Source organism: Mus musculus, chromosome 11 (assembly GCF_000001635.26).
Source record: "Mus musculus strain C57BL/6J chromosome 11, GRCm38.p6 C57BL/6J".
Lineage (NCBI taxonomy): Eukaryota > Metazoa > Chordata > Mammalia > Rodentia > Muridae > Mus > Mus musculus.
In genome coordinates this window covers 61,147,133-61,175,123 of record NC_000077.6, presented here as the reverse complement: position 1 = coordinate 61,175,123, position 27,991 = coordinate 61,147,133, and the positions used below count along the sequence as shown (strand labels likewise).

At 48.5% G+C, this 27,991-nt stretch overlaps 2 protein-coding genes across 4 annotated transcripts in view; one reads left to right on the top strand and one right to left on the bottom strand.

Annotated features, from left to right (window-relative positions):
* The first annotated feature begins 64 nt into the window (after positions 1–64).
* Positions 65–23,343, top strand: Usp22 (ubiquitin specific peptidase 22). Its single transcript, NM_001004143.4, has 13 exons — positions 65–409; positions 6,732–6,864; positions 8,340–8,453; positions 11,297–11,398; positions 12,128–12,297; positions 13,663–13,810; positions 14,447–14,552; positions 15,761–15,919; positions 16,706–16,832; positions 17,862–17,953; positions 19,294–19,356; positions 19,795–19,944; positions 20,611–23,343. Exons 1-13 carry the CDS (start codon positions 239–241, stop codon positions 20,651–20,653), a joined length of 1,578 nt encoding a protein of 525 aa, NP_001004143.2. The 5' UTR covers positions 65–238; the 3' UTR covers positions 20,654–23,343.
* The window catches only part of Tnfrsf13b (tumor necrosis factor receptor superfamily, member 13b), a 26,888-nt gene continuing 20,850 nt past the window's right edge, over positions 21,954–27,991 (bottom strand). For 2 of the 3 annotated variants that reach the window (NR_157295.2, NM_021349.3), the window contains one exon: positions 25,515–27,708. Coding sequence is in view for 2 of the 3 variants with exons in the window: in NM_021349.3 (NP_067324.1) it covers positions 27,482–27,708 (227 nt within the window). In the remaining variant the exon portion in view is untranslated. Of the gene's footprint in view, positions 27,709–27,991 lie in introns of all 3 variants that reach the window. The other variant, XM_006533851.4, reaches the window with a different exon arrangement.

Below are 27,991 nucleotides of genomic sequence, written 5' to 3'. Positions count from 1 at the left end.
TGCGCACTAAGGCCGCCGGCCTGGGTGACGTTATCCTTTCCCGCGGACAGCTCCGCCCTGTCCCGCCCAGCCTCGCCCCGCCCTCCTCGAAGTCAGAGGGTGCTGCGCGTGCGGTGGGTGCTGCTGTAGCCTGCCTGAGTTCTCAACGCGGTCTTTGTCCCCCAGCTTTGTTCTCGCCGCCCTGGCGTCGTCCTCGCCCCCGTCGCCGCCTGCCCCGCGCGCCCGGGCCTTGCCCGCCATGGTGGCCAGGCCGGAGCCTGAGGTCGAGGCCATGGACGCTGAGCTGGCGGTACCGCCGCCTGGCTGCTCGCACCTGGGCAGCTTCAAGGTGGACAACTGGAAGCAAAACCTGCGGGCCATCTACCAGTGCTTCGTGTGGAGCGGAACTGCCGAGGCTCGCAAGCGCAAGGTGAGCCCAAGGCTTGCGCCGCTCTGCGGGCTGGGAAGCGGGGAGTGTAGGTGGGAGAGGGAGAGGGGAAGCCTGGTAGTCGTGGGGAGGGAGCCTGGCCTTGCGGGGAGGGCGTGAGGGGAAGCCTTGCCGTGAGGGGGTGGGGCCGAGGAATGGGCAAGGCGAAGCCTCGCGGTGCAGGGAAGGGGCTAGAGGAAGCATCCCGGTGCAGGAAGGGGGACTAAGGAGAACCTCGCAACGTGGGGAGGGGGCTAGAGGAAGCGTCGTGGTGCAGGGAGGGGGCTAGAGGAAGCATCACGGTGCTGGGAGGGGTCCAGGGACCACCTAGTGGACGCTGTTGGGAGTGTGGCGGTGGAACCCACGATGGGAGGGGGAGGGGTATCTGAGTAGGAGGAGGAAGATCTGTCTGGACATTCCATTGAGGAGTATTTGTCTGTAAAGGTAGTGGTGGGGGCCTGGGGTCTGCAGGGTAGTTCCGTGGATAACAGCTCGTTCCCGGGGCTGAGACCCTTCGCGGACACCTGAGGCTGGCAGGGCCTCCGCGCACTCGAGTTGAGAAGCGAGATTTTTAGGACGTAGGAGGTGATTGACAACCGCAGCCTTCGAGAGTGGCTATTTTGTTGTTTTGGGTCCTGTAAATCTCAGCAACTATGATGATTTTATTAGTGATTTGGAGATGGGAAAACATTATTTTCTAATTTAAAAAAAACTTCATAATTACAATTTGATTTTGAAGGTGAAAAGTGGAATAGAAAATTTTGATTGTTTCTATCTTGAGTAGCATTTTATAACGGGAGAACTGACAAATCTGCTGGGTGTTTCATGTTAAGCATCAAACTCTCCCTCTTTAGTTTCTCGAGGCAGGACTTCTCTCTATAGCCCTTGGCGTTCTTTTCTTTTTTCTTTTTTCTTTTCTTTTTGGTTTTTCGAGACAGGGTTTCTCTGTGTAGCCCTGGCTGGCTTCGAACTCAGAAATCCGCCTACCTCTGCCTCCCGAGTGCTGGGATTAAAGGCGTGCGCCACCACGCCCGGCTGCCTTTGGCAGTTCTTAAACTCGATTTGTAGATAGCTGGCCTCTAACTCACACAGATCCACAGGCCTCTGCTTCCAGAACGATGGGATTAAAGGTGAATGCAAACCACACCCCCCCCCACTCCCACCCCGGCCTAAATTCCCCCTTTTTAAATCAATCGTGGCCATAATATAAGTCTTTGAGGGCGTTAAAGGCTTATGTTCTGTAAGAGTCTTTTAGGATTGGAGCAAGAGTTTTGGTAATAGAAGCATATGATAAAAAAATTACTAGAGTTGTCTTACTTTGTATTTTGAGACAGGAGCCTTTCTCTGTGGTCCAGACTTAACCACCCAGTCTTCCTGTCTCAGCCTCGTGAGAACTAGGATCACAGCAGTAAACGGTCACTGATCCATTCTGTTGCTTCTTGGATTGAGATGTGCTATAAAGTCATTTTTACATTGGGATTAAATGGAGGAATCTTCCCCTTTCTCTTTCCTTGTTTTGCTTTCTTCATCTCCCCAGACTCTTAGTTTTGTATAGCACTACACAAGGAAATGAAAAGTTTCCTTTTTAATTAGGGCTGCTCAGCTCAATGTTTAAATCTCCACCGTGCTACAAGTTCTTTGTTAAGTGATCTTCACAGCCAAGAGTTGGGACACCAGGACAACACTCAGAAATTGTGTTGTTTTGGTGGACTAAATTAGGAAATGAAGGCAGATAGCTATGCTCTGAAGGTGCCCAAACTTAAGGTTGTGAACAGAACTTCACTCCTGAAGTTCTCTCCGACTTAGAATGTTTTCATTTTACAAGTCAGTGAGTCATAAAAAAAAAAGAAAAAAAAAGTTTGGCCTTGCATGGTGGTGAAAGAAGAAGAAGAAGAAAAAGAAAAAAACAAAGAATACAAATGACCAGTAAATATCTGGAAAGGTATTCCTCTTCAACCACCAGAGCAAGGCTGGTTAAAACTGTGCTGAAATTCCATCTTACCCCAGGCAAACTAGGTACCCTGAAGAGAAAGGAGAGCAAATGCATGGAGAAGCCTTATGCACAATTGCAGTGGGGATGCAGACTGCTGCAGCCTTCTGTGAACCAGTGGAGAGTTCTCAAAGACCTGGTCACTGAGCCACCACACTCTGAGGTATAGACCCAGAGGTCTCTAAACAAGCACAGCGATGCAGAAAGGGGGACATCTGGGGAGAGGGAGGGGAAGGAGAGGGTAGTATTGGAGGTGAGTTGAACAAGGTACAGTGATAATGTAATAAAATGTCATAATGGGCCAGGCATGGTGGTGCACGCCTTTAATCCCAGCACTTGGGAGGCAGAGGCAGGCGGATTTCTGAGTTCAAGGCCAGCCTGGTCTACAGAGTGAGTTCCAGGACAGCCAGGGGCTACACAGAGAAACCCTGTCTCAAAAAACAAACAACAACAAAAAAAGATGTCATAATGAAACTGCTATATGACAACTTAAAAAAGTGGAGAAGCACCGTAGGTGTCTGTCAGGGTTGTAGCCTGTGGAGTGTGACTTAGGAGAGCCAGCACCTTCATGTGGACGTGGTGGCAAAGGCTCCCTGCATGGCCTGTTCGAGGTTTAACTTCCACTTCATTCCACCAGCTCACAGAGCTAGCTCTCAGTACTGGCTGATGGCAGGCTGGTCCCAGGCAGGCTGCTGCTGGCTCAGGAGCCACGTTCCTCCGGGAGCCCACAACAGTCACTGTTTGTGGGTGGGAAGCAGCTTCGCTGCCTCTGGCTCTATGACTGGCTGTGCTGCTCCATAGGACCCCTGGTCAGGCACTCCATTGTGCCTCTCAATGGCTGCTTCATGATGACCCCTAAATGGGGTTTAAAATCTGAGCCTTGAGGATGACTGGGAATTCATATTCAAACTTAGCAGTATTGGTAGATGGAAACAGGTTAATAGTGGCAGTGACCTCTGCCACTGTCCCCCGGCTGTTGTAAAACTCCCAGGCCCCAGGCACTGAAATGTCAGGACGACTTCCCTGGCAGGACTCTAGAAAGAATCCATCCTGGCCTCCCTCTTCCAAGACCCTGGCCCAACCTCCAGTCATTCACATGGGTTTAGCCTCTGGTCCCATCACCATCTCTTAGGAGGGGAGGTTACCTGGACGAGCATTTAGGGCTAACCCCAGACTGTCTGGGTTAACCATGCCTTTGCTTAAATATCATGAACATTAATTTTGAAGGTGTTTTATGAGCTACCCCAGGGCTTTGATGGTTTTTTTGTTTTGTTTTGTTTTAACTCAGTGCTATGAAGTAAACCATTGTCTAAATTGCAACCTGCACTTGAGTGAACCCAGAATGTACACTACACATAAGCTCTATAGGTAGGTAGCACCCACTTCAGGATCTTGAACTGCTGTAGCATCGTGGCCACTGACTTTGCCATTAAGTAAAGGTTAAACTTACGGTTGTGCTAGACATACTTCAGTAGCCCAGTAGCCTCAATGTAGCTAACAAGTTGTATAAAAGAGGTAAGGGGAGGGTTATTAATAATTGAATTTTTTTAAAGGCAGTGTTTCCCTATGTAGTCCACGCTGGCCTCAAACTCAGCAATCCTCCTGCCTCACCTTTCAGAGTACTGAGACTACAGGTGTGTGCCACTGTGTTTTGCTAAAGTCAGAGTTTTATCTCTGTCAAAGACCACTTCTGTTCTGTATGGTCATTGGGAAGGGAAGCTGTCCTGGCTTTTTTTTTTAATCTATTAGCTCAGAAAGATGTGTCTTCCATACAAGTAGCAAACTTGCAGTTCTGCCTTAGTCTCTGTGGATTGTACAGTAGGCTCTCGTCACCAACTGGCGAGAGTCAGGCAGGTGGTCCATGAGGACTTTCTTGTTCTCAGACTAGCATAGAGACTGCTTATTTTGTGTGTTGGAGTCATGGCCCTGAGAAGACACAGGTTATTTCACAGTTTTAAACTGCTCATCCATCAGATGTGGTGACCCTTTAAATTCCTGCAGGATTTCACCTATGAATTTACCTAAGTTTGCTCTTTGTCCTTGTTTTGCACTCCGCTTTTTAAGCCATATGTTAGAGGATATGTACATCTTGGTGATTTAATGGAACAGACAGAAAGGGCCAGTGTGGCTCAGTGGATAGAGGTGCTTGCCACTGAACTGGGTGGCCTGATGGGACCCACTTGTGATAAGAGCCAGCTTCCACAGGTGGTTCTCTGACCTGCACACCCCCTGCGACATTGTACACTTTCACACACAAATACAATACATTTAAAAACAGAGCAGTCCATTTCTTCTGCCAGTCCTTACTCTCATCTTCGTGGGTGTCTGCTAAGGCTTCCGTGGAGTTTGGCGTGCTGCCTGCCTCTGTATTTTAATGTGATGGAGCATGTGGGGTGTACTTTACTATGTAGTTCCTTTCTCAGTGTTGTGTCTATTGAGATTCATTCACGAGACAGGTTATAGCCTTTTTTCTGTCTAGGAGTTTTACAGCTTATAAGTTCAGTTTAATGTGTATCTTTTATTAAAAAAAAAAAGAAACCTACAATAAGTAATGTCAGAAAACAATTGTCATAATTTCCATTGGTTCATTTTTACCATTCTTTATTTTATGTGTGTATTTGCCTGATGTATGTCTGTGTACCACTGTGGGCCTCTACAGAGGCAAGAAGAGGGTGTCAGAGTCCCTGGAGCTGGAGTTACAGGAAGTTGTGAGTTGCTGTGTTGTTGTTGGGGATTGAACTCGGGTCCTCTGCAAGAGCAGACAGGACCTTTTTAACTGTTGTGCCATCTCCAGGTCCAGTTTTACATCCGCCCTCACCCTCGTTGTATAAGAATTGGTTGGTGACATCTCGGTAGTTATTGCCATTGCTGCCATAAGAATGAGGGCATAGTCTGTGACGATAATAATGAACACTGTCCAGGAATAATGAGGGAATGTGGCTATCTCATACGTAGTCCATACTCAAATACAGACATGTATTGTTTCCAGATACTAAACTCCCTGAGCTAACCTATAATAATAGTTTCTTCATCATCATCAGAAGAAGAAATAATATAATAATAATGATGATGATGGCTGGGACCAGATGATGATGGTGATGGCGGCGGCTGGGACTAGATGTTCAGTAGGTAGGCCTACTGGGCACTCTGGATCCAAACCTAATTACAGATTTAGCAAAAAAACAAAACAAAACAGAAAACAACAACAGCAAAACAAACAAAATCAAACCGGAAACCTAGTAGTCCAGGTGCATTAGACAGAGCAGGGTGCTGCCCTTCATGGGTGAAGGAACAGGAGAGTATGAGCTGGAGTATTCAGTGCTATGAGGTTTTGTGCCCACCTCTGCCAGATTTTGGCACACTACATCTGTTCCCTGCCGTCCCCAGCCACAATCTGCAGGGATTTGCTTGTTCTGCGTGTTCAGTAGCCTGTGGCCCATGTCCTTGCCCACATCAGCTTATCTTGGTTACAGAGTGGTGTCATTGTTTATCTGTTCGTTGATTTGGGAGGTACTTGGTGTATTTGGCAGTTTTCTAGTACCATTGTTATTTTGCCTGGTGATGTAGTATCCATGGCTGATTCTGTTTTAAGTCCCTTCTTGCTGTGAATGGTGACAGAAAATGGGTTTTGTTTTGTCTCCCCCACTGTAGTTATCACATGGAATTCTATGAAGACTTTGGGAAAGCTCGTATGTGTGCTTGTATGGTAGTAATTTCAGATGGAACTTGGGTGCCTTTTGTTTATATCAGATGTAAGCAATTCATTCTTACTGCTGATATCTCTGTCACATTGTGCCCTGGTTGCCCAGTGAGCATTCCCTACCTCTTCATCTTTCTGTACCTGACCCACCATGCTACAAATTGGCATATGTGTGGGTAGTGTGAATATTTATTAGACTTGCCTACCACTATATTCATAGTTGCTGTGATTGTCTTGCTGGGTTTCTGTGGTCTCTTTCTTGACAGTGGACTTTTCTCTTTTGTTCCTGTATATTGCTTTGATTCATGTCTCTCTTCTTGGGTTGTTTTATTTTTTTGTTTTTGTTTTTTTTTAAGAACCTTGATTCTCAAACCTCAAACTGATACCGGGGTTAAGGACGGCTGTGGTGGTGCTGGCCTGAGGCGCCAGTCAGGACTGGGCGTGGGAATGTGATGATGTCATCATAGCTGAGATCTTCTTGATCATGTTTTGGGGAGACTGAGGAGAATGTGACAGGGTGCTAAGACTAAAAAGGCAGCCCCTGCCTTCCTCCGTCATTTGTCATGAGCTCCATGTTTCCCCTTGGGGACCCCTGTTGTGTTGACACTGCTTGTAACTCACTCTGTAAATTTCAGGCAAAGTCCTGTGTCTGCCATGTCTGCGGCATCCACCTGAACCGGCTGCACTCTTGCCTCTACTGTGTCTTCTTTGGCTGTTTCACGAAGAAGCACATCCATGACCATGCCAAGTCAAAGCGACACAACCTGGGTAAGGCGCCCTCCTGCAGGGGACAGGGACGGGCATAGATAGGCTCTGAGTGAGCATGCTATCTCTCCAAAAGACCCACTGTGATGGAATGGTCCTTGTGAAACTGAACTCAAGGGGCTGGTATCGTTTGCTTGAAGATTTTTACATTTCAGCAAGGGGTTTTCCTGGTTTGCAGTAAAGTGGGGTCGTGAAAGGCTGGCTGAGCATTCATTGTCTGCTGTCTGTTACATGCAGTGGTGGGGGGTCAGTTAGAGTTGTTTGTGTGGCCAAAGATAACCTTAAGCTTCTGATTCTCCTGCTTCCACACCCCAGTTCTGGCATTGTAGGTGTGTCCACTATGTCCAGCGGTTGCTTTGTTCTTTGAAACAGTTTTGTCACATTACTCAGGACTGCCCCGTACCTTGTGGGATCCTCCTCTGCCAGCGTTCAGTGTGCTGGGGTTCTAGGCATGTGCCATCACACTTGGCTTGCTCTTGGTTAACATAAACATTTACAGCACCGCAGCTTAGCACTGTGTCTACCCTCTCCCCAAGTCTAGAAGTTTTAGTGTGGTAGGCTCGATTCCTCCCTCCTTCCTTCCTTCATCTCCCCCCACCCCCCAAGAGAGGGTTTCTCTGTGTAACAGCTCTGTCCTAGAACTCTCTGTGTAGACCATACTAGCCTTGAATTCAGAGATCCCTCTGCCTCTGCCTCCCAAGTGTTGGGATTAAAGGTGTACACTGCCACACCTGGCAGGTTTTAATTTTCATTTCTCTTGAAATATTTTCAAATTTTCCTGAGATTTCTCCTTTGACTCGATGGGGATGTCTGTTCCATCTACACCCTTTCCAGGGTTTTGGAATTTTTTTTGTTTCTTTTGTTTTTCTGTTATTGTAGAGTTATTTCATTGTAATCAGAAAGCTGTTGTTTCAGTGGAATACGTGTTTCAGAGTCTAGCAGCACCTCAGAAAGTGACACCTGGAATTGTCCCTGTGGCTCAGCAGTTCCGGCGCTCGTGAATTTTAAAGTAGCAGTTGGTACTACTTCACCCATCCCTGGGGGAGCAACAATGTAGTCAAGATGAGAGGAAACAGCACATAGCTGTGCCTCTCTTAGATTGCCAGCCATTCAGGGTGTAGCAAAGCCTTGTTCTCCAGTCAGGTTGCTGGGAATGCCTGTGAACCTGAAGTAAATGCTCATGAAGTTTAGCCCTGGTTTTGCGTTCTGAGCTTGCCCAGCTGAAGCAGAGTGTCCTGACCCATAAATTAGAATTTGCAGGGCTCAGGTGTGTGTCTCATTCTTGAACAGCCCTTAGGGAAACTTCTGGAGACAGCGGATATTTCACCCACCCTGGATGAACCCTCGAAGTTGGAGCACCTGTAACTGAAGGAGGAAAGTGCTCTGGGCAGGCGGTGCCTAGAACACATGGCTCTGAGCTAGCTGTCTGAAGGAGCCGTGCGGACTGAATTATGTTCCTCTCCCTCCTCTCTCTGCAGCCATCGACCTGATGTACGGAGGTATTTACTGCTTCTTGTGTCAGGACTACATCTATGACAAAGACATAGAAATCATTGCCAAAGAGGAGCAGCGCAAGGCTTGGAAGATGCAAGGTACGTTCGCCATGCTTAGAGAGAAGGTTGGGTGACCCAAAAGTGGTTGGGGAAACTGGTTTGGGCCAGGTAGAGAAAAACAAGCCCCAACTCTCCTGCGGCAGCCATCCAGCTTGTAGGAGTGATAGCTACTGCAGGAAGCATGGAGATTTAGCTGAAGTGGGTCCTCGGGAGAATGGATAGCACGTCCACCACAGTAGCCCAGGTTGTCCATCCTCCCCATGAAAGGCCTGCTACACACTGCAGTCCCTCCCTTTCCTTATTCAGTTCTCAACCTTGGCAGATTGGGATACTGTATTGCCTCTTGCTGGGCTGGTGTGAAAATTCTAAAATATTGGGCCAGGTGTCTAGCTCAGTGATAGAGCTGTTGCCTAGCATATGCAAGGCCTAGGGCTTGAACCCTAGTGCTACTAAAAAGGAAGAAACAAAATCTGTTGAAATGTGCCCATGCCTAAATTATTCAAGCTCTTCTTGGCAGTGGCGTTAGATACATCATGGTGACAATACCATTAGGACTTTTGTTCTCTTTATGTCTTTCATACATAGCAAAAACAGCCTGTCTCAGCATTCACAAGGTAAGTTTGTGTTCCAGGTAAAGCACAGTCCAGAAACCATGCAGAAGAACCTCCTTGCCCGGTGTCAGTCTTAGGGGCTTGTGTTCTCATGCTAATTGTGTTACCCACAAAACTTCTTAGGCTAAAGGAAGCCTGCACCCAGTTGGCTCTGATTGGGAAATAAAGTTGCCATCGGCCAATGGCTGGACAGGGTGAAAGAGGCAGGATTTTTAGGATTCCTGGGGGGACAACCCGCAGGGGTGAGGAACAAGGAATTTGGCCATGAGAGGGGCATAGGACTGATCACGCTGTAAAGGAGAGGAGGCGAGATGGCTGAAATGTGGGTACAAAGGGATAGTGGCCCCATGGGAGGGCTGCCCAGAAGGAAGCAGGGCAGCAAGGATAAAATACAGACTGAGAAATACCTGAGGGGAGTGTGTACTAGAAGTGTGTGCTCAGAGGGGATTAACAGTTTCCCACTACAAAGTCTTACAATTTCTGTTTCCTAAATTTACATTTTATATAGTAAAAAGCCCACTTAAAAACACTGAATGCTAGATAAAAGCATATGGTAGCAATTTAATTACTCCTTAAGTACAAACTACTGTATCTCTCCTTGGTGAAGATTAGAATCGTAAAATAATCCTTCAGTTCCCTACGTATGTGGGAGCCACCCAGTTCATTGAGTGTTTGTTTGCAGAGGTGGTGGTCTTCTGTGAATCCATCATAAAAAGAAAGCTCACATCATAATCAATGTTACACAAAGGTCTTTAAGAAATACCTTTATGACTTTATATGCAGTGTAGCCTTCGTTAATAAAATCTCATATTTAACAACTGTATAAGCCCATGGTGAAGGAATCATATGAACGGAGTTTTGAATATTTTGGGGTTGTCAGTGTGCACACCCTCCCGTCAACATCCGACGTTCTGTCACTCCCCACCTTGCATAGTTTGACTGTATAGTCAAAACCTCTTACTGAACACACCATTTCAACAAGACTGCCTTATCAGTGAGCCCTGAGGATTGGGCTGACTCTGGCCCTGGTTTTGGGATCGTGAGCACATACTATTGTGCGTGGCTTCTACCTGGTGCCGGGATCCTTATTTGGGTTGTCATGCTTACATAGCAGACACATTAGCCAATAAGCCGTCTTCCCAGTGGAACAACTTTTAGTACATATGAATCTCTATAATGTCCTTAACACGGACGTTATAGACATTATAGGTCTGTCACAGAGAGCCTGCATTCCATCAGGTGTGGTAGAACTTGATGAGGTAGTGAGATAGAGATACGAGGAGCGAGGGAAAGCCGCCAGTACTGCGTTTGTGCAGACAAGCATCTGATATACTCAATGAGCCCCCTCTATCAGCTCATTCCTTCATTCCCAGGGCGCCAGCCTGGCCAGGCAATGCCCCTGTGGCTGTGGGTTCTGTTGGGGCTCTGCCAGGGTCAGGAGGGAAGCACAGCTCACTTTGAGGGCACGTTGGAGAACCGGGCTTAGTGCAGCGCTTCCACATCAGTGTCTCTGCCCACCTCATCCAGACTGACTGCGAGAATCCCTGATCAGGGGTTTACCCTCAGCTCCACAGTGTTCTGGAAAACAGTACCGGAAACAGCATATCAGTTCCTGTAGGAGAGGCACTGTTGTCCTGATAGTAGGTGGAGAATGGAGCAGCTAAGCTTCCCTGGTGGCTTAGACTCCTGCACTCCTGGCAGGTGCTTGGTGGCTCTGGTGGCACCATAGGTTTGTGTTTCTGTCTCTGTCCTTATGTGTGCTTTCTGTCACATATTTAGTCACAGGTACAGAAGTGTTATGAAGCTTTATTCTTTCTTTCTTCTGGGTTTCCCTGGGTTTTCCCCTTTCAGTTTCCAGAGAGGTTCACAGTTGTCCGCATTAACAATGCTGGGTCTGGTGTGTCCCCCTTGATCAGTGAGCCTGTGTCAGTGTGCAGGGAGAGCAGACCACCACCATGCTTGGCTGCTCTTTATTGGAAACCCCCTTAAGTTTGCCTTCCATTGCTGGGAATGAAAACACTGACAAACACATCTTACACTTCCAGGTCACAGTCCATCACGTAGGGAAGTCAGGACAGGAACTGAAGCCATGGAGGAAAGCTCACGGCTTACTCCACTATCTTTCTTATACACACCAGGACCACCTTCCCAGGCCAATTTGATGGAAGCAGTTTTTCAGTTGAGGTCTCCAGATGTGTGTCAAGTCATCGAAGCTTTTATTTATAAGAGATCTTAGCTAATGATTGCTGAGACTGTTCTTCATCTCCTTAGGTGTTGGAGAGAAGTTTTCAACTTGGGAACCAACTAAACGGGAGCTGGAACTGCTGAAGCATAACCCAAAGAGGCGGAAGATCACCTCCAATTGTACCATAGGTAGGTGAGGGGTGTGCAGACTCCTGCTTAGACTTCTTTCCCAGAGTGGCAGTAGGTCTTGCCTCATGGAGGCCCTCCTGGATTTGTTAAGCATCCAACTCTTAAGCACTCGGTCTTCAGGGGCTGCTGTAGATGTGGATGCAGAGGGGTGAGTGGAGATGGCCCCTTCCAGCAACTGGCGCCTGCCTATTTGAAGGGACTCAAGTGTATCAAGTCAAAGCTGTCCATCATGAAGAGGTGACCTGCCAGTGAGTGAGGGCATCACCTCTCTCCCCACCTCCACCTCCACCTCCACCTCCACCTCCACCTCCACGAACTCTGTAGGCCAGGATGGACTTGAACCCTGAGATCCACCTGTCTCTGCCTCCTAAGTGTTAGGATTAGGATTAAGAGTTGTGTGTGTACAACACGCGCACGCGCGCGCACACACACACCCTACCTAACTCATCCCTCATGCTGACCATGTCTTCTAAAAAGAAGGAAATATATTAGTATATTTTAGGGCTTGTTTGGAAAACACTATGCTTTGTTAGACCTGCCTGTTTTCATAGCAAACGCATTTGTGAAAGCATGAGGACCAAGTGGTGGGGCAGTGGGTGAGCGTTCTGCAGTCCGTTGGAGATGAGCGAGCACGGCACCTTCCTCCTCTTCTCAGGCTGCTTGACTGACTGGTTGTGGCGTGGTCTGAGCTCAGTGCACAGGTGACCCTGCTCTTGACTTTCCATCCAGGTCTGCGTGGACTGATCAACCTGGGGAACACGTGTTTCATGAACTGCATCGTGCAGGCGCTGACCCACACTCCGCTCCTGAGAGACTTCTTTCTGTCGGATAGGCACCGCTGTGAGATGCAGAGCCCCAGCTCCTGCTTGGTCTGTGAGATGTCCTCTCTCTTCCAGGAGGTGAGTGCAGCGGCTGCTGGGGTGAGATGGCTACACAGCTGCCTCTCCCCTCTTTAAAAAGAGAGGAAATGGAATTGATGAAAACCTTGCCTAATTATCTTCCACTCCGTGACTATCCTGTGGAAGACAAGCTTTTACAAAGGGATTGTTAGAGATGGGTTGTTAGTTTGGTGTTTGGAGGCACACTGTTCACCTAGGAGAGGAGCCCTCGAAGTGGCAGGTGTGGCAGAGTCAACTTGTGGATGGCGTTTGTCTCAAGAGTCCTGCTGTCTGCCATGTGCATTCAGGAAATCTGCGGATGAGTACCTTCCCAAGTGTGTTTGTCAAAGGCTTCTGCCCTGCAGACCAGAAGCACAGAGACAGTGCTGAGGCTGTGTCCTTGATCTAATCATAGCTACACTCGTGTTGTGCCTGTCGATGCCTGTCCCCTTGCTCAGGGGTGGGACCTGTTCAGGCTTGATCTCCAGACTCAGGCCAGGTATTAGAACTGAAATAAGTTCTTTTCCCATCCCAGAAATAGCATGGCCCCTGCCCTGCACAGAAACCAGCAGCCAGGCCTCATTTCTTTCAGTGGTCTTTTACTGACTCTGCATCCAGGCATCATTGATCAAGTGTTGTCTGGGCTGCTTCATGCCACAGCCCAGGGTTGAGCAGTGGACAGAGTTACACAGTGGCTTTGCAACTGAGATGACTTAGCTGTAAGTTGCCAATGTTTGCCCTAGTCCAGGCTATTCCTGACCCCTGCATTGCTGGTGACTGGAGCCGTGGTAGTGAGCAGACAGGTAAAACTGTCAGAGGCTACAGGGTAAGAGAAGGTATGCTGGGAAATGAGTCCCGGGCTTCACCGGGGCAAGCAGCTAGTTACCATGTGACTAATGCATCTCTCTCAGATTATTTTTTTTAAACTCAGGCTTAGTGAAGTATAATTTGCATCCAGTAAAAGATCCTAGTATATAGTTCTGTGAGTTGACAAATGTGTGACACAGGTTTTTGTCCCCAGAATTCCCATTCCCATGCATGTGATATGGATGGTTGTGTAGCACGTTTCCCAAGTGTTGTGTATGTGCAACATTCCACCATCCTTGCTAGGTTTGTTTGTGTCTCCTCGTTGTGGTACATGAGGGTCCATGTGGGCTCTCTCTCTTGCCAAAGAACCTGTGTAGTGGTCATAGTGCAGTTAGTGAGGGCCTGGGTCAGACACTGTGGGGTGATTTCCAGTTTTTAAGTTAACTTGGTTAAGTTGCTGTCCTTGGTTTTCAATATGCAGTATTAAACAGTCCACTGCAACAAGTCAGTGCGGCTGTGATGTTTTGTGTGATGAAGACTGGCGGGTGTCCTATTGTCCCTTTCCTTCTCTCTGAACAGTTTTACTCAGGGCACCGCTCCCCACACATTCCATACAAGCTGCTGCACCTGGTGTGGACGCACGCCCGGCACCTGGCGGGTTATGAGCAGCAGGACGCACATGAGTTCCTCATTGCAGCCCTGGACGTCCTCCACCGGCACTGCAAAGGTGGGCCTGCCACCATCTCCCTGCTAGGCTGGGGCAGGCGGCAAGTTTCCTTAAAAATGGAGTAGAGCAAGGCTGCTGTGCACCCAGACTGTCTTGCATAGTCCGTATAGTCAGGTTCTGTGTCCAGGAAGGAAAACCGCATGGTTGCTTCCAAGGAGTCCTCCGTAGTTTGTTTGTTTGTTTGTGTTGATTGGTTTGGGGTATTTTGGGAAGCAAGGTCTCACTGTGTGGCTCAGACTGGCCTAAAGCAGTGGTCCTCCTGTCTCAGCCTCCTGAGTGCTGGGATTTCAGGTGGGAATCTCTGTACAAGAGTAGAGATCCCAGAGTCAGTGTGCTGGCATACACACCTATAATCCCAGCACCCAAGAGGCAGAAGCAGGCAGATCTTCTGCCAGTTCAAGACCAGCCAGAAAAATACCTTAACCTGTCAGGAAAAAAAGACAAGGAAGAATGGCATTACCACCTCCTCACACCCTCACCACCAGGAGATCTCTCCTGAAATGAATGCCTTCACTCTTCATAGAGTGTTAGTCCTCCTGCTGTCCTCCCACCTCTGCTGGGTGGGTGGGGACTTGCTGGCTATTTTGTACCGTCTTAGTGACATCACTAATGGTAACTACACATCTCGTTCCTCAGGTGATGACAATGGGAAGAAAGCCAACAATCCTAACCACTGCAATTGCATCATTGACCAGATCTTTACGGGTGGGCTCCAGTCTGATGTTACATGCCAAGTCTGCCAGTAAGTGCTCCACCAGCCAGCCAGTCACTGTGAGCGTCAGTTTGCCAGGGCACTTCCTGTCCCACTTCCTAGTCAGCAAGGTTGACTGCTGTGTGGGCTTCGAGCCTAAAGCTCAGCACCACCTTAAGGAAGGCTCCTGGGTCCTGTGGTGCTCATGGTGGAGCACCTACACTAGTTTCAGGTGAGGGACAGTTTTATTTAAACAGCTGTGCTCTGGTCATTTGAGATAAAATACCTCTAGTAGAAAAGACAAGAAATGGAGAGAGAGAGATTGCCTGAGTCTGACGGTTCCTCTTCCCCTTGGAGGCCTGCCGGATTTCCTGTGGCACTCAGCAGGATGTCCTTGGCAGCTTCATATACATTTCTCTGCTTTCCTTATAGTCAAGGCCAAGACCCAAGGCAGATTGCACCTGCAGGTGGCAGGTCACTGGCCCCTGTGGTCCAAAGCGTGACTTGGCTCCTTTTCCATTTGCTGACATACAGTGACAGTAACAATGGGCAGGCGTGCCCATTCCTTAGTGCGTTCATCTTCAGAACAGAAAGGATCCTTTGGCAGTGGCTAGAGCAGCCTCCCCACCCCGTGCCTTATCCTTGCTCCTCTGGCTCACCTCTGCACTCTAGTGTTTTTATCCACTCCTGGCTTTAAAACTGGCTGCAGTCCCTCAATACCCACCTGCTGTCTGAACAGGGTTCAGGACCAGGGCACAGGAATCTCAGGGTGCTCCTGTGGCTTTCCAGGAGCAGGGCCCCTTTGAGGCTTTGTCTTTCCTCAGTCTCTGGCCTTGTATGTTAGCAACAGGTGGTCTTCAGTTCCCGTCCTTATTTAGTCAATTTCTTACTCTGAATTTCCTCTTTTAAGTATTGTAACTTGCACCTCCTGGCAGAAGTCAGCTTTGTTAAATGCAGCAGACTTGTTTGTGGGGCTGCCATGTTTGGCCTGTATGTTCTGTGCATGGAGCTCTCTGTCCTTGCTCATTCAGGGCACCTAGTTTCTGGGCAGTGTTTCTGCAGTTCCTGTTGTGAAGTGGATCCCAGAACAGAGTTCTGGTTGTAGCTCAGGACTTTATACTTTGTGTGTCTCCTCAAACAAAGTCATGACTGTGGGCCTATTTTATCCTGAGGTACCTTGTGGACAGATGGGCTGCCTCAGAGATCACAATAGGCTTCGGTTCTCAAATGTTCTCATGTGTTTTCCTCTCTCCTTGCAGCGGGGTCTCCACCACCATAGACCCCTTCTGGGACATCAGTTTAGACCTTCCCGGTTCTTCTACCCCATTCTGGCCCTTGAGCCCAGGGAGCGAGGGCAGTGTGGTTAATGGGGAGAGCCATGCATCCGGGACCACCACTCTCACAGACTGCCTGCGAAGGTGAGACACACCCTGCAGGGTTAGTAGAATACCACCTCTCCCTTCCATTTACTACATGATTTGATCTTTAAAATGATCGGAAAACAAGAAGAAAAAAATGACAAAGGTAGCAGGTCATTGTGAGTTTCCTGCAGTTATAAGGTGACATAGCGATTCTGGTGCCTTCACCCAGTCCTCCACCATGACACCCACAGCACAGAGAATGGACAGGTGTATATGTCACAGCACTTGCAGAGGCTTCGCAATCCTTCCCAGCCATGCCTTCATCTGCATCCACAACCCCTGTGTGCTCCTTACCCAAGCAGTCCAAGTCTAGCTTCCTTTAGGTCCTCAGGGAGGTTTGTGAGTGTACCTCACGGCGTCTCACTGTGGGCTAGTCTCTTTCCACCTCTTAATCTCTGGCAGCCCAGAGAATTGTGTATGGACATAGATCATACCATTCCATTGCTTATGGGTGGCCTGTAGGTGATGAACCATTTGTTTATTGAGCCATTTGTGTGTAGCTTTGTGTGGCTATGTGCTCCGTTCTGAGTCAGGTTGTGTTGCTGGAAGTTAAAGAAAATCACCATTTCCCCAGATCTTTCATTAGTACTATTACATATGTGTATACACACAGACACTAAGACAAGTTTAAGAGAATCATGAAAAGATGACACCTTTAACTACTGGTGAACTTTGAGTGATAAAATAATCTGTTCCCCTTTCTTCCATGTCCTCATGTCTTTTACTTTTCCCCTTTCCATGTTTATTTTTTTAATAAAAACACGTTTTTTAAATGCCTTGTAGATTTACCAGACCAGAGCACTTAGGAAGCAGTGCCAAGATCAAGTGTAGCGGTTGCCATAGCTACCAAGAGTCCACAAAGCAGCTCACCATGAAGAAGCTGCCCATTGTGGCCTGTTTCCATCTCAAAGTGAGTTTCCCAGAAAACCAGCCACGGGGGCAGCCTTGTATTAGCCTGCAGCACAGCCTCAAACTCACCAGTGCACCAGTCCCAGGAAGCAGGAAGGAGGGCTGCCTCCTGCACTTTCCATCCCTGCCAGCATAGGCCAGAGGGGACATCTGATGTCCTGCACTGTGATACGACACCCTGCTGCATGGAGATGGTTTCCCACTGAACTTGGAATTGAGTTGGCAAGCCCAGTGATCCTCCTGTCTGTGCCTCCCACGGTGCAGGGTTCCAGGTCCACCTCTGGCATTTTATGTGGTTGTTAGGGAGGTGCTCTTAGGTGAACTAAGGTGCTCAGTCAAGCCTGCGCAGCCAGCACTCGTAACTGCTAAGCCGTCTTTCCAACTCCTCTTTAACTTTCCATTTCACTTAAAAACATACCTGGGCCCAGGCTAGGAGGTGTGAGTCAGTGGTAGAGCTCTTGCCTAACATGCACAAGGCTCTGAGTTCCACCCCAGAACTGCAGAAACAAAGATCCAGAAAACAAACTCTAGACTGAGTCTAGTCTAGAGTCAGGGGGTCCTTTGTGGGAAAGGCTAGATAGTAGGCAGTAGGAATTTGGGTCTGGTAGTGTTGCATGTAGCTTTGCCTGCATGTGTGTCTGTGCACCATATGTGTACCTGGGGCCCACAGAAGCCAAAAGAGGGTGTCAGATCCTTGAGGACTGGCATATCATGAACCAGGATGTGTGCTGGGAATCAAAGCAAGGTCCTCTGGTAGAGTAGCCAGGGCTAGTGTTTGAGTCTTTAAAGGTACATATGGTCTGTTTCCTGTTCTTTAAAACTGTGAAAGATTAGTTTCTGCTGGGTGGTATGTAGCTGTAATCACAGCATTGGGGGGCCCAGGAGGGTCCTGCAGTGTGCGCCAGCCTGAGTAGGCTTGTGAGTCAGGAAAACCAGTCAGGAAAGTAGAAGCTGTTTGCTGGGCCTCCAGGCTTGGTCGCCTGGCTATTGCTCAGTCTGCTCACTGTCCCCCACTCCCTTATCTCTGCAGCGATTTGAACACTCAGCCAAACTTCGGCGGAAGATCACCACATATGTGTCTTTTCCCCTGGAACTGGACATGACGCCCTTCATGGCCTCCAGGTAGAAAGGGTTGGTGCTCCTGTGTCTGAGTGGGAAGGCAAGTTGTCTAGTGGGTGCTTACCCAGTGCCAGCCTTTAGACATGGTAATGACAGCTATCCAGGCCTCACCGCCACCCCAGAACTTACCTAAGCTTACTGTGGGCTACCCATTTGTACTCTTAACATCCCTCATCATTTATCAACTTTCAGACTTGGCCACTCAAGGCATACCACATGTGACATTTTTGGTTGATGGTGACCGATTTTGAAATACAGATAAACAGGGTTGATTATCTTCCTTGAGATCAAATCCTATATCTCATAGACTACATCAAATTTAACCCTCTAAAAACTACAGTGCTTGCTAATGTCTTTGGTTTGCTGTCTGTGGCTGGCAGCTAGAAGTGTAGTGGCTTAAAACAATAGAAATTTATTTTCTCACAATAATAGAAGCCAGAAATAAGGAACTTGGTGAGAAGGATCCTGACAGGGCTCCCTCTGAGACTCATCTAGCTCCTTGAGGCTCTGGGCCAAGACCCTTCCTGCATCTGTGTCTCAGTCATTGATCTGTTTCCTAGGTATTAGTGGTTAAGGATAGGGCCGTCTAGACGGCCTCGTGTCAACCAACCCCCTCTATCCTGTCTGCACAGATTTTCTAAATGGGTCACATTTGCTGTTTTGGGGGTCAAGATGCAGGCAGTCCACTTCAGAAGCCACACCTCAGCCCACCATACTGACCTGAGCAGGCTTCATATTATTAGCCATTGATGCCCTTCCTTGTAGCTGTGGTACTGGGTTCATAGGTCACTGGCTGAAATATATCATATAGATCATCAGAGTTAATCTCTTTGAAAGATGGGGTAGTCACATATCTAGAGATGGAGTGACATTGTTGCTGATAGCAAGGTCTCATGGGACTTGTTGTCTTCTGCTTATTTTGGCTGTAGGTAAACACACCAAACTAGTTTAAAACTTGGTATTTCCTGTTCAGTCCCTCCTCCCATTCCACCCAACCTACTGCTAGTAAGTTCTGTTAGTAAGTACTGCTCGTGAGTTACTTCATGATGTCCCTTATGCTCTTTTAAGGGTATAGTGTGGGGCTAACCCTACACTGCCTTGCATTTGGTGTGTTACAAGCAAAACTCTTCACAAGCCAGTGACTTCGGGGTCCATGGGGATGGGGGTGTGGGGAGGTGTACCAGCACCAACACTAGGAGGCCAGGAAGCTCCAGCCCAAGCTAGAATCTCATCACCACATGGGGGCAGTCTGCCAAAGGAAACTGGTTCATATCAGTTAATGCTGTCATCAGAGCCTGTGTCTGTGGGGAGGTGGTAATTACAGTTTGTTTCTGTTCTTGCAGCAAAGAGAGCAGGATGAATGGGCAATACCAGCAGCCCCTGGACAGTCTCAACAATGACAACAAGTACGTGGGGTTGCAGGGCCTGGGGCAGGGTGAGCTGGCATTGTGGTCATGCAGGTCTCTGCCCATAGCTTGTAGGGAAAGGCACACTCAGTCCTTCCGCTCTGAATAGTCTCCCTCCTGGTGGCAACCCCACTGTAGAGGCCTGATGAGGGTCTACATAGGAGCTTAGCCTAACAAACCTGCTCCTTCTGGCCCCGTTCCTCTTGCTGTTGGTAGAACAGGCAGATGGCACTGACTAAAGTAGTTACTTCCACGGTGGTTGCCACTGCTGCCACCATTTGCACTTGGTGTGGTTCTAGGAGATGTCTTTACTGGCCCAGAGCTGAATAGTGCAGACTTGGCTCTCCCAGCTCTGCAGCCTACGTATTCTGCTTTAATTTGGAGGTGTTCTGCCAGTTCAACAGACCATAATTCAGCTGTCCTCTCCTTGCATACCAGATACTCCCTGTTTGCTGTCGTTAACCATCAAGGGACCTTGGAGAGTGGCCACTACACCAGCTTCATCCGGCAGCACAAAGACCAGTGGTTCAAGTGTGATGACGCCATTATCACCAAGGCCAGCATCAAAGATGTACTGGACAGTGAAGGGTACGTCTGGGGGCAGGGCTGGAGGAGCCCCGTGCTGGAGTTTGTCTGTCCCTCCTGTCTGACCAAAGCCAGTGGCTTGGCTGCATCTGCCATAGTGTGCATATTCACCTTCGTGTAGTTTGATTTGTTGCTGAAGGGACGGTGGTTCTTTGGGTCAGAAGTTGCCTGTAGGTCATGATTACAGGGTGGGAGTGTTGCTGAACAGTTACGCCTCTAAATCAGAGGCTGCCGTGGTCAGCATTTGTCCTGAGCTTGCTGTGCAGTGCTTCTGGATCAGCGCCTCTGCTGCTTTTGTTACTTGTGCTCCATTTTTTGCCCGGGGCTTCCTTAGGATTCCCAGCCCCAGGGACCATGTAGACCACCTGCCACAGATGTGGACGGTGCACGCGAGGCTCTGGGGTACCCAGGAGAGGAGTCAGAGAGAAGAGTACACTACTGGGCAGGGGTTGGGGTTGAGGAGACGTGGACCCTACATGAGGGTAGTGCCACTGTGAACAGTAGTGATAATGACTATAGGAAGTCACCAGGGCCACAGTCAGTCACTCCCTAGTAAGCATGGTGGTCAGGTTGGGTGATGGGAGTCACGTAGTATCTTTCTTGAGGTACTACAGTATTTCAGAATGTGAGCCATTCTTAACGAAACCCACTTTCCCTTTGCTTCCACAGGTACCTACTCTTCTATCACAAACAGTTCCTGGAATACGAGTAGCCTCCTGCCTTGCTGGCCAGAGAAAGAGAGAGAGAGAGAAAGAGAGAGAGAGCAAGTTGGCAAACTTCCCGACATGATCCCTGCTCCCCCCAAATCAGAACACCATGGCATTCCTCCTATGCAGGCAAGCCTCCCTCATGGCCTGCACTAGGAGATGTGTCAGGTGGGATGAGCAGAGTGGAGTGCGCCCTTGGTGGAAAGGAGCTGCCTCCCCAGCACCTGTCCTTTGAGCCTTGTAGGCAGGGGATGGATGTCTTCAGAGCAGACCAACCACTCTGCCTGCTGCTTCACCCTGCCATCCCACCTGCCTCCTTGAAAATGAGCCCGTCAAAGCTGTAGAGTGGGCAGAGATGATGCCAGAGGGCAGAGTGCTTGCAGCAGCAGCCCTCTGGCATGAAGGGCAGAGGGTATGTCTCTTCTTTCTAAAATTGTAAGATAGCCCCAGGCCCAGGTTGAGGCCACCCACAGGCTACAAATACATCTGTCCTACAGATAACTTAGCATCAACTGCATGTGGAAACATCGGCTCAGACGTTCCCTTTGTTTTCTAGAAATAGGTGTCGTCTTACCTCTACCCCATTTGCTCTTTTTCCACGGTGGTGAGTTTCCTAAACGTGATAGTAGTGAAGTGAATGATTATCAAGTTATACGGAATTCTAGATGATTCTCTCCCCTCTGAGAGCGTGTCTTGCTCTTTTGATCAGTGTTGTTTCCTTGCCCTGTGCCCTGCCTTCCTTCTCAAACGGCTGGTGGCCAGGCAGATATCAGAGTCCCTGGTATCTTGATCTTTGCAGTAGATTCCTTGGTGGCTCCATTGACCCAATCCTCCCATGTTTCTTCTTGGTCTTTTTGCCTGCCCAGGGAGGTTTAGTGACTGTGTGAGATTTGAAGCTGAGGTCCAGTTGGAGACTGCATTGCATAGTGTCACCCGCTTGCCTCCATTCTGTGTTCACTATAGTTTCAGTTACAGCCAGAATAGGAAGGCTCCATTACCAGTTCTCCTGGCAGGGTCATTCATGAAGTTTATTGTAAGATATTTTGCATGTATCTCTGGACAAGCCTAGGCTGTCCACTTCTGAGCAACTGGAATCTAGGGTCTTGGTGTTTCTCCTCATACCACTGCCTTTCCAGTGGTGCTTACCCAGGAGCCTGTTGGCACCCACCCAGGAGTTGCCCATCAGAACAGGCAACTATTTCCTAAGAGCCAGGCTCTGAGCCGTAGACCCATAGCAGGTAACACGTGCATCGTGTTTGCATAACAAGTACGGCTGTGATTTAAATTACATATAATTATGTGTACAGATACTTTTTTTTTTTTTTTTTTTACTATTTGAAAATAAGATTTTGTTTTTTCACTTACAGGCTATAAAAGAGCAGTACAGGGCCCAGCCCAGCTCCTTAGCTAGCGAATTGCGATGGAATGACATAGCTGTGGCAAAACTAAGCGGCCGCTGCTCAATCGGTGTGAAAATCACTCGAGGTCAGGGGCAGCAGAAACTTTGTCACGTGGTAACAGTTGCCCTGTTCTTCTCTAGTGTGTTTCTATTTCTGCATTTAAGTAAAGAACAGACTTGAAGCATGTTTTAGAAAAATCCTCTTTTGAGTACAGCTGAGCCTAGATTCTCAGACATGGACCATGTTTGTGGGACTCTACTGTGGAGATGCCCCAGGGTCAGCATGTTGTATTTGTGAACAAGTCCACATGAAAAACTTCACTGCAGTTGCCACGGGAACCAGAGCTCCAAGCTTCCTGAAGGTCTGCCTCCTTGACACTCCAGTGAATGGGGCATCCAGAACAGGGGAGATGAGCAGGTGTGCTGGCCAGGCCTGCCTCCTCTGTCCCCACAGAACACGACCCATTTCTTCCTATATTTGGGGCACTAAGGAGGACAGCAGCTGTTTTCTGTCAATGTGACTTTAACCTTTTATATCCGAAAGCATTCTCCTTCACCATGGTTTTAACATTCTAAACACTTCACTCTGTACCTGTAGCAAGGTCTGCCAACTCTATGGCTGCCGCACATGCATCTGGCCCTCCCTCTCTGTCCTGGGGTCCTCAGCGTGCTGTCTCCACTGGACAGGCATGTGTGGATGGCTAAGGAACAGTTTATTTGAGCAATGGGCTTGGTTCTTTCAGTTGCCCCTCTGGATAGCAAGGCAGGAAAAGGGTTCCTCATCCTAGAACCACCTAGTATATGTGCTCAGATGGTCACAGAAGTGCATCTCACCACAGGGCTGCATTGCCTACCCCTCTCTTCCATACACTGCTGGCGCCAGCTTGACAGGAGACTAAAGTCCTCTTCAAATGGCCTCAGTGAGAGAGTAGGGCATTGGGATGGATTCTGCAGTTCCTCTCTTTACCCCAGAAGTCCCCTCAAGCTGGGCACTACCTGAGTGTCCTACACCATGTGAACCTGAGTGCTGTTGTATTCGGCTCAGTGTGTATGCTTTTCCTTGTGTAAAATCATTGTTCTTTTTGACAAGTGGTTTGTTTCATTTATTATAGCTTTGAAATAAAAAATCGTGAGGGAAAAAAAATCCAATGATTGTACTGTGGTTAGGAGTTTTATTACCAAGACATTTATGTCACTTTTCTTTCCCTTGTCATTTTGAGGGGCTATTTGACTCCTCCCTAATGGCTTTTAGTCTTTCCTATATCATAATAAAGCTGCATTTTATTCTGAAACCTGACTCTCTGCCTCATTACTAACACAGACAGCCAAAATGTGGGGAGTGGCAGGCAAGGTGGTAGGGTGGGCTAGCTATGGGTTCCCGTGGGTAGAGATGCATTCACAACACCTGTTCTGCGGTCTATCAACTTTGCCTCCTTCCTGCGGGTGGGTATGGAGGCCACACATTAATCCCTGCTCTGCAGACGCAGGCAGATCTCTCTGGTCTGCATAGCAAGTTCCAGTCAGCCAGGGTTACTCAGCAAGACCTTGGCTCAAAAGACAAAAGTAAAAAGAATCCTCTTCTGTGGGCAGGAGCATAAGCCAGGTAGCAACACTAAGTAGCCAGGTCCTCTGGGGAAGTACACGGCTGCACACCCAAGCGGAGGTGTGCGGCAGATGCTGGGACGCCTCTGTCCCAGCTCCACTGAAATCTGAAATTCTGGCCTGCCTGTTTTGGATACTTTTATATGGAAACAGTCCAGAGAACTATGCCCCCATGGAACCCACCGCTTGCCCACCGTGGCACTGTCCTCAGATTAGGACTCCCTCCACCCTTGAGATCTAAGACCTTCGGAGTAAGAACCACTCAGTGTTGTGGGTGTAGCTCAGAGGGACAGCAAGTGCATTAACATAGCCTTGTCCCCCAACCCCCCAAAGGAGGTGTGGCTGGAGAGATGGCTCCTTGGTTAAAAAGCACTGGCTACTCTTTCAGAGGACCGGCAGTTCCGTTCCCAGCACCCACATGACAGCTCACAACAGCTCCAGTTGCAGGGAATCTTGGTACCCTCTACTGACATACACGCAGGCAAAACACCAATAAACATAAAAATAGATATTTTTAAAGCCCACTAAATTAATTTTCTAGGACGGGGAATAACAAGCCTGTGACTTAGTTTGTAAGCCCAATGCTGAGCAAGTTTCATAATCACCTCAGACCCATATGCTCTACTGGTTTGTGAGGTATTATGCATTATGTAATGGCTTCTGGCTAACAGTATAACGTCTGCCATAGACATCCCCACCCCTTCCTTTTAGCAGTTCTGTGTAAGTCTGGCTGCCATCCTCTGCCAGGCAGGTGCTACATAATGCTGCTTGCTTTGATTATCTTTGGAATCTCAATATACCCAATCTTGAGAACTCCAGTCACAGATTCTACCAGCAGCACAGTGGGAGAGGTGGGTCTGCAGCCAGTCATTCCCAGCAGCATCCCCGGTCATGGAGACCCATCTGGAAACAGACAGCTTTTCCCTCTGTGGGCATCTGGTCACTTCAGGAGAGCAGTGTTAATAAGGAAAGGACGCCACCTGCTTGGGCAGCCTCTTCTGTCTTCTGGACGGACCAGAGCTAATGTCTAGGCCTGGGTCTGAGATGGAGGGTGGCTGCTTTAGGTGGCACCTTAGAGCTCAGTGCTCAGAATACTTGTTTGACTGTGGGATGATTGGCTTGTCTCAGCTGGCATCTGGCATGCCTCCAGTCCCACTGAGTCCCAGGTAGTAAGAAGCTGTTTCTGATAAGAGAGTGTCTGCTTGCTTTGTGATGTCTGTTTGCTTTGCTTGGGAATCTCAAGTTCTGTGCTGTGATTCTCCCTGCTCAGGGGGTTTAAAAGTGTCTTTAAAAGTTGCTATTTCCTTTAAAGCAAACCAACAAAAACAAGTATGGATGTTTGCCCATGTTGTGTGCTTGATGTTCTCAGGAATGAAAGAGCCCTTGGGATTGGTGCTATGGTTGATTGTGAGCCACCATGTAGGTGCTGGGAACCAAACCCAGGTCCTCTGAAAGAGCGACAAATGCTCTTAACCACTGAGCCATCTCTCCAGCCCCAAGGCTTGCTCATAAGGTCTGGAGTGATGTTACATGATTCAGTGTGGTTATTGTGTTTGAAGACTCATATTTCAGTAGAAAGGCAGAGGGATCCTACAGGCCCTGCTGGGAAGGGCCACTTGTTCTGGTATCAAGGGAAGGCATTAGCTGGGCAGCATATGCTTGGTGGCAGGTATGATCCAGGTTACGCATTATAGAGGAGAAGTTTCTGAGCAGCCATAGGAATATCACAAGGTGAACACATCACACCGGCTTCCCCTGGTCCTTTGCAGGAATGTTGATGTGTGGTGAGGAGAAAGGAATCATCAAAGAGACTGAGGGAGGGTGGTCCAGAAATAGAGGTGAGAAATTCAGGAAACAGACAGTAGTACATGAATAGATCTTTATCGTTGGGGAAATAGTTGCAATACGTAAGGGCGTTTAGGAAAATAAAATTAAGAAAGACGAATACCGGCTTTTCTCACATTTACAAAATCTAGATTTTGGTTTTTTTTTTTTAAAGACATGAACTTATAAGGGTAAGGAATTGTGTAGGGGAGACCAGTGGAAGAATGTGGAAGAGAGTTATGGAGTCAGGGAGGAAGGACCACCAAAGCATACTGTATGCAAGTTTGTAAAAGCTGCAGCAAAACAGTTTTATTCAACTAATATATACTAATAAAAACAATTTAAGGGAACATTGCAAATGGAGCCAGGCTATATTCTCCAGGCTGACCCAACACAACAGATGAAATTGGCAAAAGAGCTCATTCTTTACAAACAGAAAGTAAAGGACAAAATTTACACAAATGACCTGCTGAAAAGCTGACCAAAAATTCTCACGATTCTTTGAAGCCGAGGCTGGTCTCTGCACCCTATGTTCTTGATGCCTCTGTTCTCTTCTACCCTGGTTCCAGAATCGTCTTGCATTTTCAGCCCCTTGGGTTCTAGTGAGCAGACTTTTAAAGCCACAGATCTTAAAGACTAGAAATAGGTTCGTCTCCCAGACAGGCTGAGCACAGGAGCCTGTCTGCGCATGCACTGGTGTTATTCCTCAGCCCACAACCAGCGCATGTCTGTAGCAGGAGCTAGGGCCTTTCTATCAGTCCTGTTGTAGGAAGTAGATCGTGGGAACAACATAGGCTAGCTCAACACATCTTGGACAAGAACTTGCTAGGTGGCAACTTTTCAACAAGGATAAAAACAGTGATGGTCTCACAAGGCCTCCATTGTGGGTTGAACTTGTCCTCCAAAACTTATAGTAAAATCCCTAAGCCTTACTGCTTCAAATGTGGCCTTCTTTGGAGATGGACTCTTTACAGGAAAATCAAAATGAAGCTATTAGGCAGATCATAACATGAAATATAAGAATGATCCCGAGACAGAAAAATGGAGAGGGACTACCAGTGGGTTAAGGAGAAGCCAAGGACAGATCTTGCATGTGTGGCCTCAGGAAGAGCCAATTCTGCAGACACCTTGACTGCAGACTTCCAAACTCTGTGGACAGCCACTTTGTGTTATTAGATCTGTTGTCAGAGTTATTCTGTGCAGACAGTCTCCTCCCTATGCAGCCTGATAGCGATGAATGGTGAGAACAGGGGCACCTGTTGTGTGGCCTTTGGGGTTCAGAAGCCTGCCTGGGTAACAAGGGTGAAGTGTACCGTCTCACCCTTCAGCTTGCTGGGAAATGCTTCTGAGAGTATTTTCATGCACCTGGAAGTTTTAAGAGATAAGCACAGGTGCCCATAAAAAGTGATGCAATTGAACAGACTCTTGCTGAGGTCAAGGTAACACCCATCACCTAGATGGTTTTTAGATGTTTGGCCTTCACCTAGAAGGGCCCTCATCTTTCTGGCTATACCACATCAGCCAGACACATATGTACACACACATCTGCATGCACAGAATTCACACACATATTTATAGGCGCACATATACACACAACTCATACAGACACACAACTCACGTATACATGCACATATGACATAACCCCGAATCTGCACATACACATACAAGTTACTTAAATCACAAATACATCCACACTGCACTCAGCTATCTGCCTAAGGCCATAGGAAAGACCACTTGTTTGTAAGAATTGTAAGGGTAATGCTAGGTGCCGGTCATTCTCCATCTTTCTCGACTAAAGAAAAAAGGCACAGGTTGACTGCTCTGGAAAGTATAGGACACAGCGGCAGGCACAGGCGGTGCTGGGAACGTGGGCGCTGCAGGTGGTTGCTTTGTTGCTCTGCGTGGGTGCAGCCGGGCTTCCTTTATCGTGTCTTCATCTGTCTCTTCTCCATCCCTTTCCCCCTCTGTCACTCCATCCTCTAAATTGTCTTTTTTATTTTTCGGGCTGTCAAGTTGCCGGACGAGCGTCCCCAGTGGATGCGCGCAGGACACCCAGGCCGCCTACTGTTGCACGCATACAGGGCTGCGGGGCGGCAGTGCCCGCGAAGCCGTGTATCCCGAGCGAACGCGGCGCGCTCTCCTGAGTGGGAGAACTGCGCTCCGGGAAGCAGAAGCTACACGTTTCCACAGGCTGGGGTGACGCGGTCACCTCGTCGCAAGCCTCTGTCACGGGGCCTGCAGTGACAAAGGAGGGCGCTGTGGACACCGAGGACTGCCTGGTCCAGGAGCCCAGCGCTTCTACAGCCACCCCAGGACTTGCCCTTCTGAGCGCCCCTGAACAGGTTTTCACGGCCGGGCTCACTTCTCCCCGCACCCCGAAACCATCCAGCCCTCGCCCCGGGGTAACCCGCTTCCCGATCTCCTCTCAAAGCTGAAGCAAGAACCTGACACCCACCCTTTCTTCTGGCCCCACTGTTTGAACCTGATTTCATTAAGGTGCTATGGGATGTGCCCCAGG